The 16256-nt window shown below is 38.4% G+C and overlaps 1 protein-coding gene across 1 annotated transcript in view; it reads left to right on the top strand.

Moving 5' to 3' along the window:
* Positions 1 to 498: 498 nt before the first annotated feature.
* Positions 499 to 16256, top strand: part of CRCP (CGRP receptor component) — a 39334-nt gene continuing 23576 nt past the window's right edge. Inside the window, exons 1-4 of the mRNA XM_074345998.1 lie at positions 499 to 726; positions 11100 to 11136; positions 13899 to 13997; positions 16161 to 16255. Coding sequence (XP_074202099.1) covers positions 719 to 726; positions 11100 to 11136; positions 13899 to 13997; positions 16161 to 16255 — 239 coding nt within the window. The 5' untranslated portion in view covers positions 499 to 718. The remainder of the gene's footprint in view (positions 727 to 11099; positions 11137 to 13898; positions 13998 to 16160; position 16256) is intronic.

Genomic DNA, 16256 nt, shown 5'->3' with positions numbered 1-16256 from the left:
AGTGCCTGATAATTCCTTTTGGACAAATTCCTAGAAAGCCCGGAAGGTTAGAGACTGCTTGTCGTTAAAGCTCCTCATACCTTTTTTTTCTTCTTCTTCTTCTCCTTTTTTTTTTTTTTTTCCTTTCGCCAAATAGCTTTTAAGAATGGGAACAGAGAGAAGGGAGATAATTTTTTTTCCCACCTTTTGGAAAGTTTTATTCAATTATCACACACACACACACACCAAAGTGCACATAAGCGTGCAGCTCACTGAATTTTCACAAACAGAATGCACCACGTATCCAGCACCCAGATCCTTAAAAACAGCCTTTCCAGCAGCCCAGGGCCGCCTGCCCCTCGCCATCGCTACTATCCAAGGAGTGGGATTTTAACGCCGCAAAAGCCTACTGATCCGATTACATCTTTGGAAACTTACTTTATTAATGCTTCGATGTAACCTAGACCACGAAAACACGAGCGAAGCCTTGTCTGCAACTGCTTAACAGTCTGAAGCCCCACCGGGCGAAGAGCACCGAGGCCGGACGGCTAGAAGGGCCCGCAGCGCTCTCGGAGCCGTGGGGTCCGCCAGGTTCCCGGCGTGCAGCGCTACGATCCCGGCGTGCAGCGCGGCGCGCGGAGCCGTCCGCGGGGCGCTTGGCCCAGGCGGCGGAAGCAGTGGTGTCTCGTTGTGGGGTTGTGCGTGTACCGGCGGCCGGAGGCGAAGAGACGGGGTCGACATGGAAGTGTAAGTCGCCCTGGGAGTGTCGCCAGCTTTGGGCCGACGCTCGCAGCTGGGGACGGCTAGACCCGGGGAGCAGGGAGGCGTGGGCCTGGGGCGAGCTGTCTTCCCTGCGTGTGGGGAGGACCATTTGGCGGGAGGCGGCGGAGAAAGGAGCTCGCTTTGGCCCTCCGAACCGTCTCCCCAACTCCCACCCCCTGCCTAGGACGCGGGGCCGAGTGCCACTTGGCCCAGCTGCCTTTTAGGGTGTCTGTTCCCTCCCTCATTCGCTCACTAGCGTTGCCGGGTCACAGTGGGGAGCACGACCCGGGATTCGAGTCGGGTTTTAGAGGGTGGAAAGTACCTGGAGGAAAGACCGATGATAAGTGTTGGGGGAGAGCTTTGCTTAGGAGCAGTGGGCTCCTAGGGAGCCCTGACTCAAAGGAGGTGCCGTCCGAGTTTGATGAGGAGCAGTTAACCGTACATGTGTGTTCGTGTATGTGTAGGGAGTAAAAGCCGTTCTGTCAGTTTTAACCGCACGTGGTCTTTTCCATGTTTGCTCGTTGTACCACGTGCAAATGGAAGTTTTTGCAGCTACTCTGTATGTGGATTTTTGCATGATTATCATTTACGTGTAGGCATACCTATGTTGTGTTCTCTTTGGCACTGATTATTGAATACTGACATTTTCCTTTGTGTTCTTTTTCATGTTTAGTGTGTACACATACTATTATTTTTCAGACTTAAAAAAACACAAAATGCATATGTAACTGAAATGAAAGCTTCATGGGACAGCACTTTACTGTATGCAGTACATTCTGATAGTCTCTTCTCTTTTATTAAAATAGAATGTTGACTCACTAAATTGATTTTGCAGTCCACTTATGGGGTTTAAGCTGCAACTTGAAAAGCATTCATATGTATTACTCTAGCCCAAGGCATCATTATTAGTTTTTCTCTTTTTATAGAGCATTTCCTATCAGCATACAAGCCTGCTTTAATTTGTCTTAAACAAACAAACAAACAAACAAACCTTTTCTAGCCCTACATTCATATCCACCTGTTGCTCCCTTCCGGCTTTCTGTCACAACAAAACTTCTTAGAAGTGTTGTATATCCCCCATTCTCTCATCCTTTTGGGCTTTCACCCTCACCAGTCTACAGAAATGGGTCTTGCGTAGCCTTCGGTCTTGTCAGAACCAGAAGTTGATTTCCTGGTCTCAACTTTCTTGATCCTTAAGCAGAAGTTGATACGGAAACTCTAGAAACTCTCTTGGCTTTGTGACATGCTCTCTTGGATTTCCTTCTGCATCAAGGACTACTTCTTTCCTGGCTCCCCCTTCCTTCCATGCTTGGCTTCTAAATGTTGAAGTGTCTTAGGGCTTAGTCCTGGGACCCTTTCTCTCCACGCTCTTTCCCTTGGTCATTTTATCCATCTATATGCAAATTATTCCCCCAAATATATTTCTCTTATCCATCCAGTTGCTTAGACCAAAAATCTAACTCTCTTTCCTCACTTCTAAATCCAGTCCATCAACCAATCCTGTTGTCTTCACCTTCAAAATATATTTCGAATGAAGTTACTTTTCACCGTCCCCACTGCTGATTTTGTAGTCCATCATCTCTGCTCTTGTTTAAGAAATAGCCTTTGGCTTCCACTCTTGCCCTGTCCCCTCCATTCTGTTTTCCACACAGTGGCCAAAATGATCTTAAAATATTAATTGGATCAGATCAGGTCACCCCTTGTGTAATGCCCTTCGTTGGTTTTCTTTCTTTGTGTGTGTGTGTGTGTGCATGTATCTGTGTGTGTATTTTTTTAATTGAAGTATAGTCAGTTTACAATGTTGTGTCAATTTTTGATGTACAGCAGTGTTCCAGTCATGCATATGTATACATATATTCATTTTTAAATTCTTTTTCATTAAAGATTATTACAAGATACTGAATATAGTCCCCTTGATATACAGAAGAAATTTGTTTTTTATATATTTTTGTATGTAGTGGTTAACCTTTGCAAATCTCAAAGTCCCAAATGTATCCCTTCCCACTTCCTTTCCCCCCGATAGCCAATAGTTTGTTTTCTATGTCTCTGAGTCTTTCTGTTTTGTAGATGAGTTCATTAGTGTCCTCTTTTTTCTTTTCTTTTTTTTTAAGACTCCACATATGAGTGGTATATGGTATTTTTCTTTCTCTTTCTGGCTTACTTCACTTAGAATGACAATCTCCAAGGCCATCCATGTTGGAATGGCATTATTTTATTATTTTTTATTGCTAAGTAGAATTCCATTTTATAAATAAACAACTTCTTTTTATCCAGCCATCTGTTGATGGACATTTAGGTTGTTTCCATATCTTGGCTATTGTAAATAGTGTTGCTATGGACATTGGGGGTGCATGTATCTTTTTGAATTAAGGTTCCCTCTGGATATATGCCCAGGAGTGGGATTGCTGGATCATATGGTAAGTCTATTTTTAGTCTTTTGAGGAATCTCCTTACTGTTTTCCATAATGGCTACACCAAACTATATGCCTACCAGCAGTGTAGGAGGGTTCCCTTTTCTCCACACCCTCTCCAGCATTTATCGTTTGTGGGCTTTTGAACGACAGCCATTCTGAGTGGTATAAGGTGATACCTCATTGTAGTTTTGATTTGCATTTCTCTGATAATTAGCAATATTGAGCAGTTTTTCATGTGCCTATTGGCCATTTGTATGTCTTCTTTGGAGAATTGATTATCTTCTGCCCGTTTTTGGATTGGATTGTTTGTTTTTTGTTATTAAGTTGTATGAACCGTTTTTATATTCTGGAAATTAAACCTTTGTCAGTCGCATCATTTGCAGATATTTTCTCCCATTCCATAGGTTGTTGTTTTGTTTTATTTATGGTTTCTTTTGCTGTGCAAAAGCCATTCTTTTATTCTTGAACTTAATATACATAGTTATAGAAAATGGACTCTTTCTTCCGTATCATCTTTTTGAGATAGTGTCAGAATTTCCTTCATTTTATAGTTGGGAATACTGAGGTTTAGAGATTAGCTAGTAGGTCCTACAAACAATATAGTAACAATTCAGACTGGAAAGAGAATACTTGTTTGCTAGCTCCCAAGAGAAGGCTATAGTTTAAATTGTTCGTTTACTTTGAAGGCTGCTCAGTTTTTTTGGACCAGAGTTTAGTTTTTCAGAACAGGACTCGAATCAATAACACAGGTGGAACATAGAATTTGAGCAATTCCGTTCATCATTGTGTTTGTAAGAATTAACTGTGTGGCAATTAATAGGCATTGTTTGGGCATTTTTGTATATGCATGTGCTTCTAAGGAAAATCTGTCAGTAGATCATTTTGTTCTGTTTATTCAGAATTTAGTTTTCCAAAGTAGTTGTTTAGATCCATTAAATTTACTCAGCAAGTTAAGCAGACAGGTTAAATCTCAAAAACAAGCCAACTGTAGTCAACTAATTCACTCCCTGAGGAAATTAAGTGACTGCCTTCCTGTAAATATAGATTCAGTCTTTAAAATTCACTTGGAGTAATTGCTTTAAACACCTGTAAATAAAATCAATACTATTCTTAGTTCTACAGGAGAATATGAAAACATTGGAGGAAAATGTCCTCAGTTATAGGTTATATTAATTTTTGTTTGTTTGTTTGTTTGTTTGTTTTTGGTGTGGGGGGTGGTCATTAGGCTTATTTATTTATTTTTAGAGGAGGTACTGGGGATTGAACCCAGGACCTTGTGCATGCTATATATGCGCTCTACCACTTGAACTATATACCCTCCCATACTAATTTTTCTTTAACCTTATGGAATTCTTTAGTTTACATTTACCATTTTTCTCAACTTTTTAGCTTGAAAAATTTCAAACCCGTGGAACAGTTGCAAAAAGAGCATCACAATTAGCTTTATATTCTTGACCTATGGTCATCATTTGTTAACATTTTGGTATATTTGCCTTATTTCTGTTACACATGCATGCATTTTCTACACACACACATGCACGCACGCACACACACACTTAACTGAACCATTTCAGAGTTGTAGATATATCATTTTACTCAGTCTTAAAAAGGCATTCTCATACATAACTGCAGTACCATTATCACACTCAGAGAATTTAGCACTGATATAACCACTATCATTAAAATGCAACCTGCATTAAATTTCTTCAATTGTCCTAATAATGTTTTAGCTGAATTTTTTAAAGAAATCCATTCAGGATCCAGTCAAGAATCACACATTGCAATTAATTGTCATGGTTCTTTAATCTCCTTTGCTCTAAGAACAGTTTCCTAGCCTCTTTTTGTGACATTGGCATCATGACAAATGACAGTGATATTTGAAGAATCTAGGCCAGTTGATTTATAGAAGTTTCCTCACATTGGGTTTGTCTGATAATATCATCATGACTAGATTCAAATTAAACATTTTTTGACAGGATTGCTGTAAGGGACATTTCCTTTTCAGTACATCACATCATTGTTAGTGCTGTTAAATTAGGTAACTTAATTAAGTTGATGTCTGTCAAATCCCACCATATGCTGTTCTCAACAACCTATCAGTTAGTGGTGGTTACAGTAACTTCTTCAGGATAAAAACTGCCTTAAAGAAACTTCCCGATACCCATAGTTCAATACTTAATAAAAGGTAGATAACATACTCATTGACATTTTATTGAATAAAGGAATGCCTAGCATATTTTGGCATTTACTCCATTAATATTTAGCTGGGTTAAAAAAATTATTTATCTTCTTAATAAAAGTATCAGTCTGTAAATCAGCTTCTGCCCACCAGAGTCTTGCAGTACTTGTTTAAACATTCATTGTTCTCCTGGTCCCAAAACACAGGTTCATTAAAATGCACATGGAAGAGAGTTTCTCTACTTTGTATATTGGCTCTAGAAAAGGCACATGTTCTTTGGGTTCTTGCAGTTAACAATATTGACTTGGGCAGTGGGGCAATAACTTCCAAGAGCCAAGGACAGATTTCCCAGGGCATGGAATATTCTGCATGACATAGGAGGGGCCATGATTTGGAAATGAAATTGTCATAGTGGCACCTGGGATGGATCCATTGTCCTTGAGGAAAAACAGCATTTGTATTTTTTCTCCTCTTTGTTTTAGGAAGGAATGTCTCAGTTGCCCTGGATGTTAGGGCACACAGGGAGTTGTAATTCAATTTGAAGGAAAGATAGGAGGAAGCCTTGTGGGCTGACTTCCTGATTAAGTAGGCAAAGATGACATGTGGTTTGATTTGTCATTTTCAATTTTTAATGAGCCATATTGCATACACTAATTATGCATTATCCTTCCTGTGTTTGATTCCTTTTAAATATATTCTTTGTGACCTGAGTGCAGTTGTGGTCATTTGGGCAAAGCAACACTTCTGTGAAATCCTAGGTATTTGTTGAATGACTAGTAGCATTTGGTAAGCTTCACATTCTGAATTGATTAGAGCACTGACGTCACTGGGCTGATGACCTAAGGCCTGGGTTGGATCCTTGTGTTAGCCACCTGTGCTTGCTTTGCTTTATTTATTGACTGAGGAAATCACCCATCTATTTGGTATGTGTTTTTGAAATTGTGTGTCTTCATTTTCATCATACAGCCCTACTCCTAATTTAAGAACAGATAGTCCTCTTTGTTGCATGTCATGTCAGGTCCAAACTCCTTCCTGGATTTTTAGGATTCTGCATTATCAGTTTCCATTTGCCCACTTCAGTTAGGCTGTTTTGTTTTTTTTTTTAATAGACTAATTTTTTTTAGAGCAGTTTCAGGTTCACAGCAGAATTGAGCAGAAAATACAGAGTTCACAAATACCCCTCCCCATCCACACATATATACTCCCCTACCCTTAACATCCCTCATCAGTGTGGCATATTTGTACAATCAGTGAACCAACATGAGCACATTATTATCAACCAAAGTCCATAGTTTACATTAGGGTTCACTCTTGATGTTGTACATTCTCTGGGTTTTGACCAATGCATAATGGCATGTAGCCACCACTATAGTATCATAGAGAATAATTTCATTGCTCTAAAAATCCCTTGTGCTGCATCTATTCATTCCTCCCTCCTTCCCCCTCCCCAAACCCCTGGAAATCATGATCTTTTTATTGTTTCTGTAGCTGTGCCTTTTCCAGAATGTCATTTGGTTGGAATCGTACAGTTTGTAGCCTTTTCAGACTGACTTCTTTCATTTGGTAATATGTCTTTTAAGTTTCTCTCATGTCTTTCATAGCTTGATAGATCTTTTTTTTTAACTGCACATATATTTTTAATTTACATATATGTACTGTTCATTGTTTTTAAGAACGTTTAGAGCTTTAGCTTTTTAAACTTACATAGTTATCAAAGAAATAAAGCCAACCACAAAATAAGAATTGACTCAAAAAGACACATACACCCTGCTATTAACAGCATCATTATTTATACCTGCCAAGATATGGAAGCATCCTAAGTGTACATCAATAGTTGAATAGATAATGGATATGTAATATATATATATTATATATATATACACACACACACACACACATATATATATATGTAATTGAATACAACTTACCCATAAATAAAAAGGCTATTTTGCCATTTGTGGCCCTTCATTCACTTTTTTTTCACTTCAAAAACCACAATTTTATAACTAGCAGAGACAATTCCATTACATCGAAAACCAACAAAATCCCTAGAAATAAATTTAACCAAGCAGGTTACCTATACTCTGAAAACTGAAATGACACAAAGAAATGGAAAGATTTCTTGTGTTATTGGATTGGAAGAATCAACACTATCAATTGGCCGCACTACCCAAAGCAATTCACAGATCCAGCCTAACCCCCATCAAAATACTCCCGACATTCCTCACAGAACTTGAACAATTCCAAAATTTATGAGGAACCACAAAAAGACCCCGAATAGCCAAAACAATCTTTTGTAGATCTCTCCCTTTTTTTTCTTTTTCTTTTTTTTTTTTCTTCTTTTTGTTCTCTTTTTTTATGGCTTGATAACTAGAGAAGGTCCTTTAATATTTGTTACAAAGGTAGTTTGGTGGTGCTGAAATCTTAAGCTTTTGTTTTTCTGTGAAACTTTTGATTTCTCCATCAAGTCTGAACGAGAGCCTTGCTGGATAGAGTATTCTTGGTTGTAAGTTTCCCCCTTGCATCACTTTAAATATATCATGCCACTCCCTTCTCACCTGTAAAGTTTCTCTTGAAAAATCAGCTGATAACCTTATGGGAGTTCCCTTGTATGTTATTCGTTGCTTTCTCTTGCTAGTTTTAATATTTCCTCCTTATCCTTAATTGTTGTCAGTTTGACGACTATTTGCCTTGGTGTGTTCCTCTTTGGGTTGATTCTGTGTGGTACTCTTCGCTTCCAGGACTTGGGTGAATGTTTCCTTTCCCAAGTTGGGGAAGTTTTTGGTTATTATCTCTCCAAAAATTTTCTCATGTCCTTTCTCTCTCTCTCTTCTCTTTCTGGGACCCCTATAATGCAAATATTAGAGTGCTTCATGTTGTCCCAGAGTCCTCTTAAACTATCTTCATTCCTTTTTATTCTTTTTCATTCTGTTCTGAAGCAGTGATTTCCACTAATCTGTCTTCTAGCTCACTGATCTGTTCTTCTGCCTCATTTAGTCTATTCTTGGTTCCTTGTAGTGTATTGTTCATTTCAGTGATTTTATTCTTCAACTCTGTTTGGGTATTCTTTATATTTTCCAACTCTTTGCTAAAAACTTCACTCTCCGCATCTATACTCCTCTTGATTTCTCTGAACATCTTGGCCATCATTACTTTAAACGCTTTCTTGGATAAATTACCTATCTCCTCATCACTTATTTCTTCTGGGATTTAATCTTGTGCCTTGGCCTGGGAGATACTCCTTTGCCACCTCATATCGTCTATCTTTCTATGTGTTTGTGGATTCCTTCCACGGGCTTTGGGATTATTGTTTTCTTATTTCTAGTATTTGCCCCTGGTGGATGAGGCTGGACTAGAGGCTTATGCAGGTTTCCTGGCAGGAGGAGCCAGTGCCTGCCCACTGCTGGGTGAAACTTGGTCCTGGACTTCTGGTGTGTACGGCCGTGTCTAGAGGCCTTTGTGGCTCAGGAAGTCTGCTGATGGGTGTGGCTGTGTTCCCACCATGTATGTTGTTTGGCCTGAGGCTTCCCTACAGGCTGTTGGGTGGGGCTAGGTCTTGGTGCTAATGATCCAATCAAGATGTCAGCCTCCAGGAAATCCCATGTAGATTAATATTCCCGGAATGTCTGCCACCAGCTTTTATGTCCCCTGAGTGAGCTGCAGCCATCCCCTACATCCCCAGGAGAGCCTCCAAATCCAGCAGGCAGGTCTGGCCCAGGTTCCTATGAAATCACTGCCTCTGCCCTTGGACCTGGTGCACGTGAGTGTACTCTTCTCAAGCGAGTGGAGTCTCCCATTTCACCCAGTCCCATGAGGCTCCCAGAGCCAAGGCCCCCTGGCCTTCAAAACCAGATGTCCTGGGGTCTCCTTCTCTTCCCAATGCTGGGACCCAAGCTGGGGAGCCTTACGTGGGGCTTAGAGCTCTCACTCCTGTGGGAGGGCCCCTGCAACTTACCAAATCTTCAGCTTGTGGGTCTCCCACCCCGAGGGTATGGGGCCCAATTAATCACCAGCACGCCCCTCCTGCGTCCTGCTGTGGTTCCCTCTTTATGTTTCCAGTTGCAGAAGATCTTTTTTGCTAGGTTCCAGTCTTCTTTCTATGGTTGTTAAGCATTCAGTTGTGGTTTCGTTGCAGTCGTGAGGAGAGGGAAGCTTGTGATCCTACCACTCTATCATCTTGTTGTTGAATCCCCAGTTAGGCTTTTTACTGTGTGCCCTCGAGCAAGTTTTTTAATCTCTGAACCTCAGATTCATCATCTATAAAGGAGGAATCATAATAGTTCCTACATCACAGGGTTTTTAATGAGAAGTTAAGTGAGATGGTATCTTTTAAAAATAATATCCTTCATTTAGGGGAATCTTAATAAGTACCAAGAATTATGTTATACTTTTAAAATTTGTTGTCTCCTTTATTTTATTTACTTATTTATTTTATTTTTTTTTTGTTAGTGGAGACTATTACTAAGAAAGTGGGAATAATTTGGGGGATTGAACCCAGAATCTTATGCCTGCTGAGTACAAGCTCTACCCCCAACTCTGTTGTCTCCTTTCATCCTCACAATAGCTTTATGAAGTAGTGAGAAGTGGTGGTGGTGGCAGTAGCACAGGTGGTAATGATAGAAGATGGCATTTATTGAGCACTTACTGTGTCCCAGGTACTTTACATGTTTCAATTTAATCCTGTAAACAGTCTTATGAGGTTGGTACTATAATTGCCATTTTAAAGATGAGAAAAGTTAAGCATAGAGCAGTTAAATAACTTGCCCAAATTCACATAGCTAATGGACAGTGGAGCTGGGTTTAGAATCCAGGCTACCCTTCTAGGTACTAGTAATCCTCATTTTTTTTTTTTAGATGGGGATGCTTAGAGGGATTAAGTAACTCACTAAAACTCACATACCTTGTAAGTGGCAGAGCTGGAATATGAACCCAGACTTGCCTGATTTCAAAACTTTGTTGTTAATTATCACACTTTACTGCCTCTAGACTGTTAGAAACAGTAAGTATTTTCTGATGATACTGCAGAGTGGATCGATTGTAATTTAATATAAGTCACATTGCTCTGCTCATTCACATATTAAAGATGGCATTTTTGTCTCGATTGACGGTAGCACAGGAGTCAGTCAGTCTTTTGACCACTGTCTGACATATGAACTCTACCTTTTGAGTTGATACAGAAGGTGGACACCTTGGGAGTTTTGTGGATCTCTGGCAGAATTCTTGATGTTGCTGGAATTTCCAGTAGTGATGTTAGTGTTAAGGATCCCAGTTCTGGTGATTCAGCATGAAGACTTGACTACCCAAAATGGCAATAGCTAATGGAAGGCAGATGGTACTGGAGAGAGGACATGGCCATGGGATAAAACGGCATTCTGTTTATCTAGTGAATTCCAGCACCCTCACTCTGTTTATTAACATCCCTCTACCCCTGCTGGTTTGCCCCCCATGTTCTTTCTGTAACTAACTTCCCCTAAATGTCTGACTTCTCTTAACTTCTGCTTACTTGGACCAGGTGTAAGTGTAGCATTTTAATCTCCTACCTGGTGATGGATGTGTGATATACTATGGCTCTAAAAACGAGAATTTGCTCAGAAATTGTCCATTACCAGCTAACCAGTAAGATTTAGGACATTTCTCAATTTTAGATTGTAGTCCCCAAGTTGCTGAACTAGACCACTGAATCTTGACAGAGGAATTATTTTGTATATTTAATTCCCACAAAGGGATGTGAGCCCAGACTGATAATAATTTACTTTATTTTGCAGGAAGGATGCCAGTTCTGCACTGCTCAGTAACTATGAGGTAAATAATTTTGAAGTGGACTATTGTATTTTCCTCTCTAATTACTTGCCCTTTGCTTCTGAAGATTATTGAATTGGTTTTGGTTAGAAATGACTGAATTCATTTGGATTTTCCACTTTAAAATAGGAGAGATGACACCATCTGGTGGACCTTGGCAAAGTCTTAGCTTGGCAAATTATACACAGTAATTCAGGGAAACTGGGAAGCCTTTAGTGTTACTGTAGGCAACCTTCCCCAAATCCCAAAGAATTTAGGTCTTCATTTGGGATGCCTTCATGGGATGGGAGCATCCATTTTGGAACTACTTCTGTTTGCAAAAGTTTTCCATTAAAATACTTATGCATTTTCTTAATTAGCACTCTACCTTTTACACTTTTATAAGTTATTTTGGTCCTCATAATAGCCTCATAAGTGTTAACACTTTGATTTTGGAAGTGAGAGTTTAGTTGACTTACGATTGTAAACAATTTAGTAGCAACTAACAGATATGGAACTTGGGGGTTGGAGGGTTGGGTTGCTGGGGAAAGAGAGGAAGGAGAAGGAAAGAGGTTGGTGAGAGGGAGATAGAACATTATTTTTGCTGACCTTCTGTTTGGCCTGGGTCTTGTTTGGTACAAGCAAAACCATCTGATAGGTTAAGTCCAGGTATAGAAAGAACTGTTCATATGTTCACTGTTTATTTTTCACATGCCAGGGTCGAAACTCAGGAAGACTTGCGGGAGAGCTGAGTCTCCCTTGTGGGATACATATGGAAAGTAGTAGAATTAACACAGTGGGCCATACTCCTTTCTTCCTAAAGGTTCATCTTAAATGGTTGCTGCTCATAACAGGAAGGAAATGGTTGCTAGCCAAGCCATTGGCTTTTAGGAACCTCTTTGTCCAGTCTGGACTATTTAGTGTTTTATCCATTGGGGAAACATTGCATTAATTGGGTCTCATGCCACTATCACTGAAAGGGATGACAGGTGGGGAGGGAGTTGTATCTAGTAATGTATCTAGTAATGGTCTGTGATCCTGTAGTTTTCTCAATTCTGTGGTATAATCTCTGAAACAGGAAAAAGGTTTCCTCCCCCCATGCTCCTTAGCACTAACACACGTGTGTTTCTTTCTTGTGGGGAAAGTTTACTTCTAAAGTTCTATAGCGTATTTTTCTCTTTTTTGGGGAGGAAGTGCAGGGGAAACCATATTTTATCACTCATCTCATAATTTTTCTTTTCCAGAAATAAATTAGATTTTCGTATTAGAGAAGCAGACTCTTTTTAAAAAAATCATTTCCATTTGTTTTAGGAAAAAGATATTTTATTGCAACACAATCGACATACAACATTATATTAGTTTTGAGTGAACAACATAATGATTTGATATTTGTATATACTGCAAAATGTTCACCACAGTAAATCTAGTTAACATCTGTCACCATACATAGTTATAGAATTCTTTTTTTCTTGTGATGAGAACTTTTTAAGATTTACTCTCAACGACTTTCAAATATGCAATACAGTATTATTAACTACATTTGCCATGCTATATGTTATATCCCCATGACTTATTTATTTTATAACTGGAAGTTTGTACCACTGACCACTTTCATCCATTTTGCTCACTCCCTACCCCCTGCCTCTGGGAAACACGTATCTGTTCTCTGTATCTATAAGCTTGGTTTTTGTTTTTGTTTTCTTAGATTCCACATATGGTTGAGATCATAAGTCTTGACTTATTTCATCTTAGCATTATTCCCTCAGCATCTATTCATGTTGTCACAAATGGCAAGATTTCATTCTTTTTTATGGCTGAATAATATTCCTTTGTGTATGTGTACCACATTTTATTTTTTCTTTTCTTTTTAAAAATTTTTAAATTTTAAATAGAAGTATAGTTGATTTTTTGCACTTTTTGTTTGTTTTGGGGGGAGGTAGTTAGGTTTGCTTATTAATTTTTTTATTTCTTAATAGAAGTATTGGGACTTGAACCCAGGAAGTTATGTATGCTAAGCAAGCACTCTACTACTGACTATACCCTGCCCCCTTGTATACCACATTTTCTTTATCCATTCATCTGTCAATGGACACTTTAGGTTATTTCCATGTCTTGGCTATTGTAAATAATGCTGCAGTGAACATGGGGATGCATATATCCTTTCAAGTTGGTGTTTTTGTTTTCTTTGGATAGGTACCCAGAAGTGGAATTACTGAGTCATGTGATAGTTCTGTTTTTAATTTTTTGAGGAACCTTCATACTTTTCCCACAGTGGCTGGGAACATTCCACCTACAGTGCACAATGGTTTCCTTTTCTCCTCCCCAATACTACTACTTCTTCTCCTCCTTCTTCTTCTTTTTGGTAATAGCCATTCTAACAGGTGTGAGGTGAAAGTTTCAGTATAGTTTTGATTTGCACTTCCCTGATGATTAGTGATGGTGGCAATCTTTTCATGTACCTGTTGGCCATCTGTATGTCTTCTTTAGGTAAATGTCTGTTAAGATCCTTTGCCCATCTTTTAATTGGATTTTGGGGGGTTTTTTGCTTTTGAGTTGTATGAATTTATGTATTTTGGATATTAACCCCTATTGGACACATGATTTGTAAAAATTTTCTCCCATTCAGTAGGTGGCATTTTGTTGATGATTTATTTTGCTGTGCAGCAGTTTTGTAGTTTGATGTAGTTCCATTTGTTTATTTTTGCCTTTGTTTCAAAATCATTGACCTTGGAGTAGATATATTTCTCAAATTTGTTTATGAAAATCTTTTGTATATCTCTTCCTAGGTGTTCCAGTTACTAACTGATCTGAAAGAGCAGCGTAAAGAAAGTGGAAAGAATAAACACAGTTCGGGGCAACAGAACTTGAATACTATCACCTATGAAGTAAGCCTAGCTTTCTGGAGCGTCTGCCCAAACTACCATTGAAGGGGATTCGTTTATTTTGCTGATGACTGGCCACCAAATCATGATTACGTATTACCTGATTTGAGTAGCTTTACTACAACCCAGTTTTTATTCTGTTTGTAAAAACAGAGTTTGGCCAGTTGCGAGGGTTAGCCAAGGACAAAGAGGGAATAATCAAAAGTCTGCCCTCACTTCTAGTACAATTGTTAAGTCAGGGATCCACAAGACTTAGGTTCAGTAATTCACCAGCAGTCCACACAGAGAAAAGACACAGATTAAAATTAGCCAAGGGAAGAAGCAAGTGGAGCAGATTCCAGGAGACATACCAAATGAAGAGCTTCTGTTGTTTTCTAATGTGGGGTCAGAACATGTTTCTCTCCAAACCAAGCTGTGTTAATACATGTAGAATATTGCCAGTCAGGGAAGCTCAGCTGAGCTTTGGTGTCCAGAGATTTTCTTGGGGCTCTGTTACCTAGCATGATTGAATGACTGATTGTGTGGTTCATGTCAGCCCCCAGGTCAACTGATACTGCATGACCCAAAGTCCCTACTCTTAAGTCACATTGTTAAGACTATCCAGTAGGAGTAAGGCCCCCAGACAAAGATACTCCTATCAGGTATAACAGTCAAAGAGTCTGTTGATGACCTCCCAGAAGCTGAGGGAAAAGGCCAGACCTTCTCTTTTGGCAAAGCCAAATTCTTTATTACACAGAGAATGATACTTTTTATTGTAGAAAACTTAGAAAGTACCAAAAGTATAAAGAAGAAAGCAAAAGTAATTCATAATCTTAGTATCTAGTTGATAGTTTGTTGCAATCTCTCCAATCTTATGCTTTGTCCTTAAAAAAAGAAAGTTTAAACCATTATACTTGTTATATGTGATGTTTGATTTCATGTCTGTCATTTTATTTTTTCTTGTTATTTCCTTCAATTCTGATTTTGTCTCTATAGAGATCTGGATTTAACTATTTTTAATTTATCTTTTCAAAGATACGATTAAACTTGAATTAAGTTATCATAATCCCTTTTAAAGGAAATAAGAGGCTTAGCACTTTTGTCACCCTTCCTCCCCATCTGATTTTTTTCATTTAAACATGTATATAAAATAAAATAAATAATTTCATTTATTCATTCATGTTCTTGTACATTATATAGTTCATCTTTTTTCAAAGAAGAAAAAAAATTGTTGTTGGTAATTAGTTTTATAACCAGATGTCAGGGTATCAGGTACCCTTAAGTACACACTTAATCCATTTAAGCTTACTACCACTTTATCCTTAAGTTCTTGCTTGTAATTCATGGTGCCTTAAGGAGAGTTATTGTGGTAATAAATATGTCCTTCTCATTGCATAATACAGAGTATGTGCTATCACTGTCTTATTACTGATGTTAACTTTGATCACTTTGTTAAGGTGGCTTCTCTCTGGTTTCTCTATTATAGAGTTACTGTTCTTCCATTTCCGTGTTCTATTAGAAAAGAGTCACCAAGACCAGCCCACTGTCAAGGGGAAAGGAATTAGGCTTCACCTCTTGAAGGGAGGGATATTAAATACTGTAAAGATATAATAAAACTACTACCGTAATTAATAAATACTTTGAAGAAGATACTTTGAGACTATGCAAATATCCTACTTCTCCTTGAGCTTTTGCCCAATTAATTTTTATATTAATTGGTTGGTCTTTCCTGGAGTAACTATTACTATGGTGTGATTGCCTAATGGTGATTTATTTCCCTCATTCTATGTTTAATAGGATTCTTCTGTAAGAAAGTGTTGTTTCTTCTAATCTATTTATAGGGTCATTTATATCTATATGGACTTGTGACTATTTTAGTCTTTGGGTTCCTTATCTCTAAAAAAATAGCTGAAATATGATAATGCAGTTAGTTGTCTGAGTCTTTTCTTTAATGCTGGATGTTTTTTTCTAAAATTTCAGTAGTTATTCTTCCTGCTTTAAATACTGGTTTTCTTTTTAAGGAATTCCTGTTATATGAAGATTGACTCTCCTGAAGGCATTTGTCCTATAGAAGATTTTTGAAATAAAATTTTAAAGTACTAAATTATAGCCATTGCCGTCTCTTTTTCTAATTCAGGATTATTTGTCTTATTCTTGCTTTTTCCCTTTTTTTTTTTTTTTTTGTAGACATTAAAATACATATCAAAAACACCATGCAGGCATCAGAGTCCTGAGATTGTCAGAGAATTTCTCACGGCAATGAAAAGCCACAAGTTGACCAAG

The sequence above is a fragment of the Camelus bactrianus genome, chromosome 18 (genome assembly GCF_048773025.1).
Source record: "Camelus bactrianus isolate YW-2024 breed Bactrian camel chromosome 18, ASM4877302v1, whole genome shotgun sequence".
NCBI classification, from domain to species: Eukaryota; Metazoa; Chordata; class Mammalia; order Artiodactyla; family Camelidae; genus Camelus; species Camelus bactrianus.
This window is presented reverse-complemented; position numbering and strand designations above follow the sequence as displayed.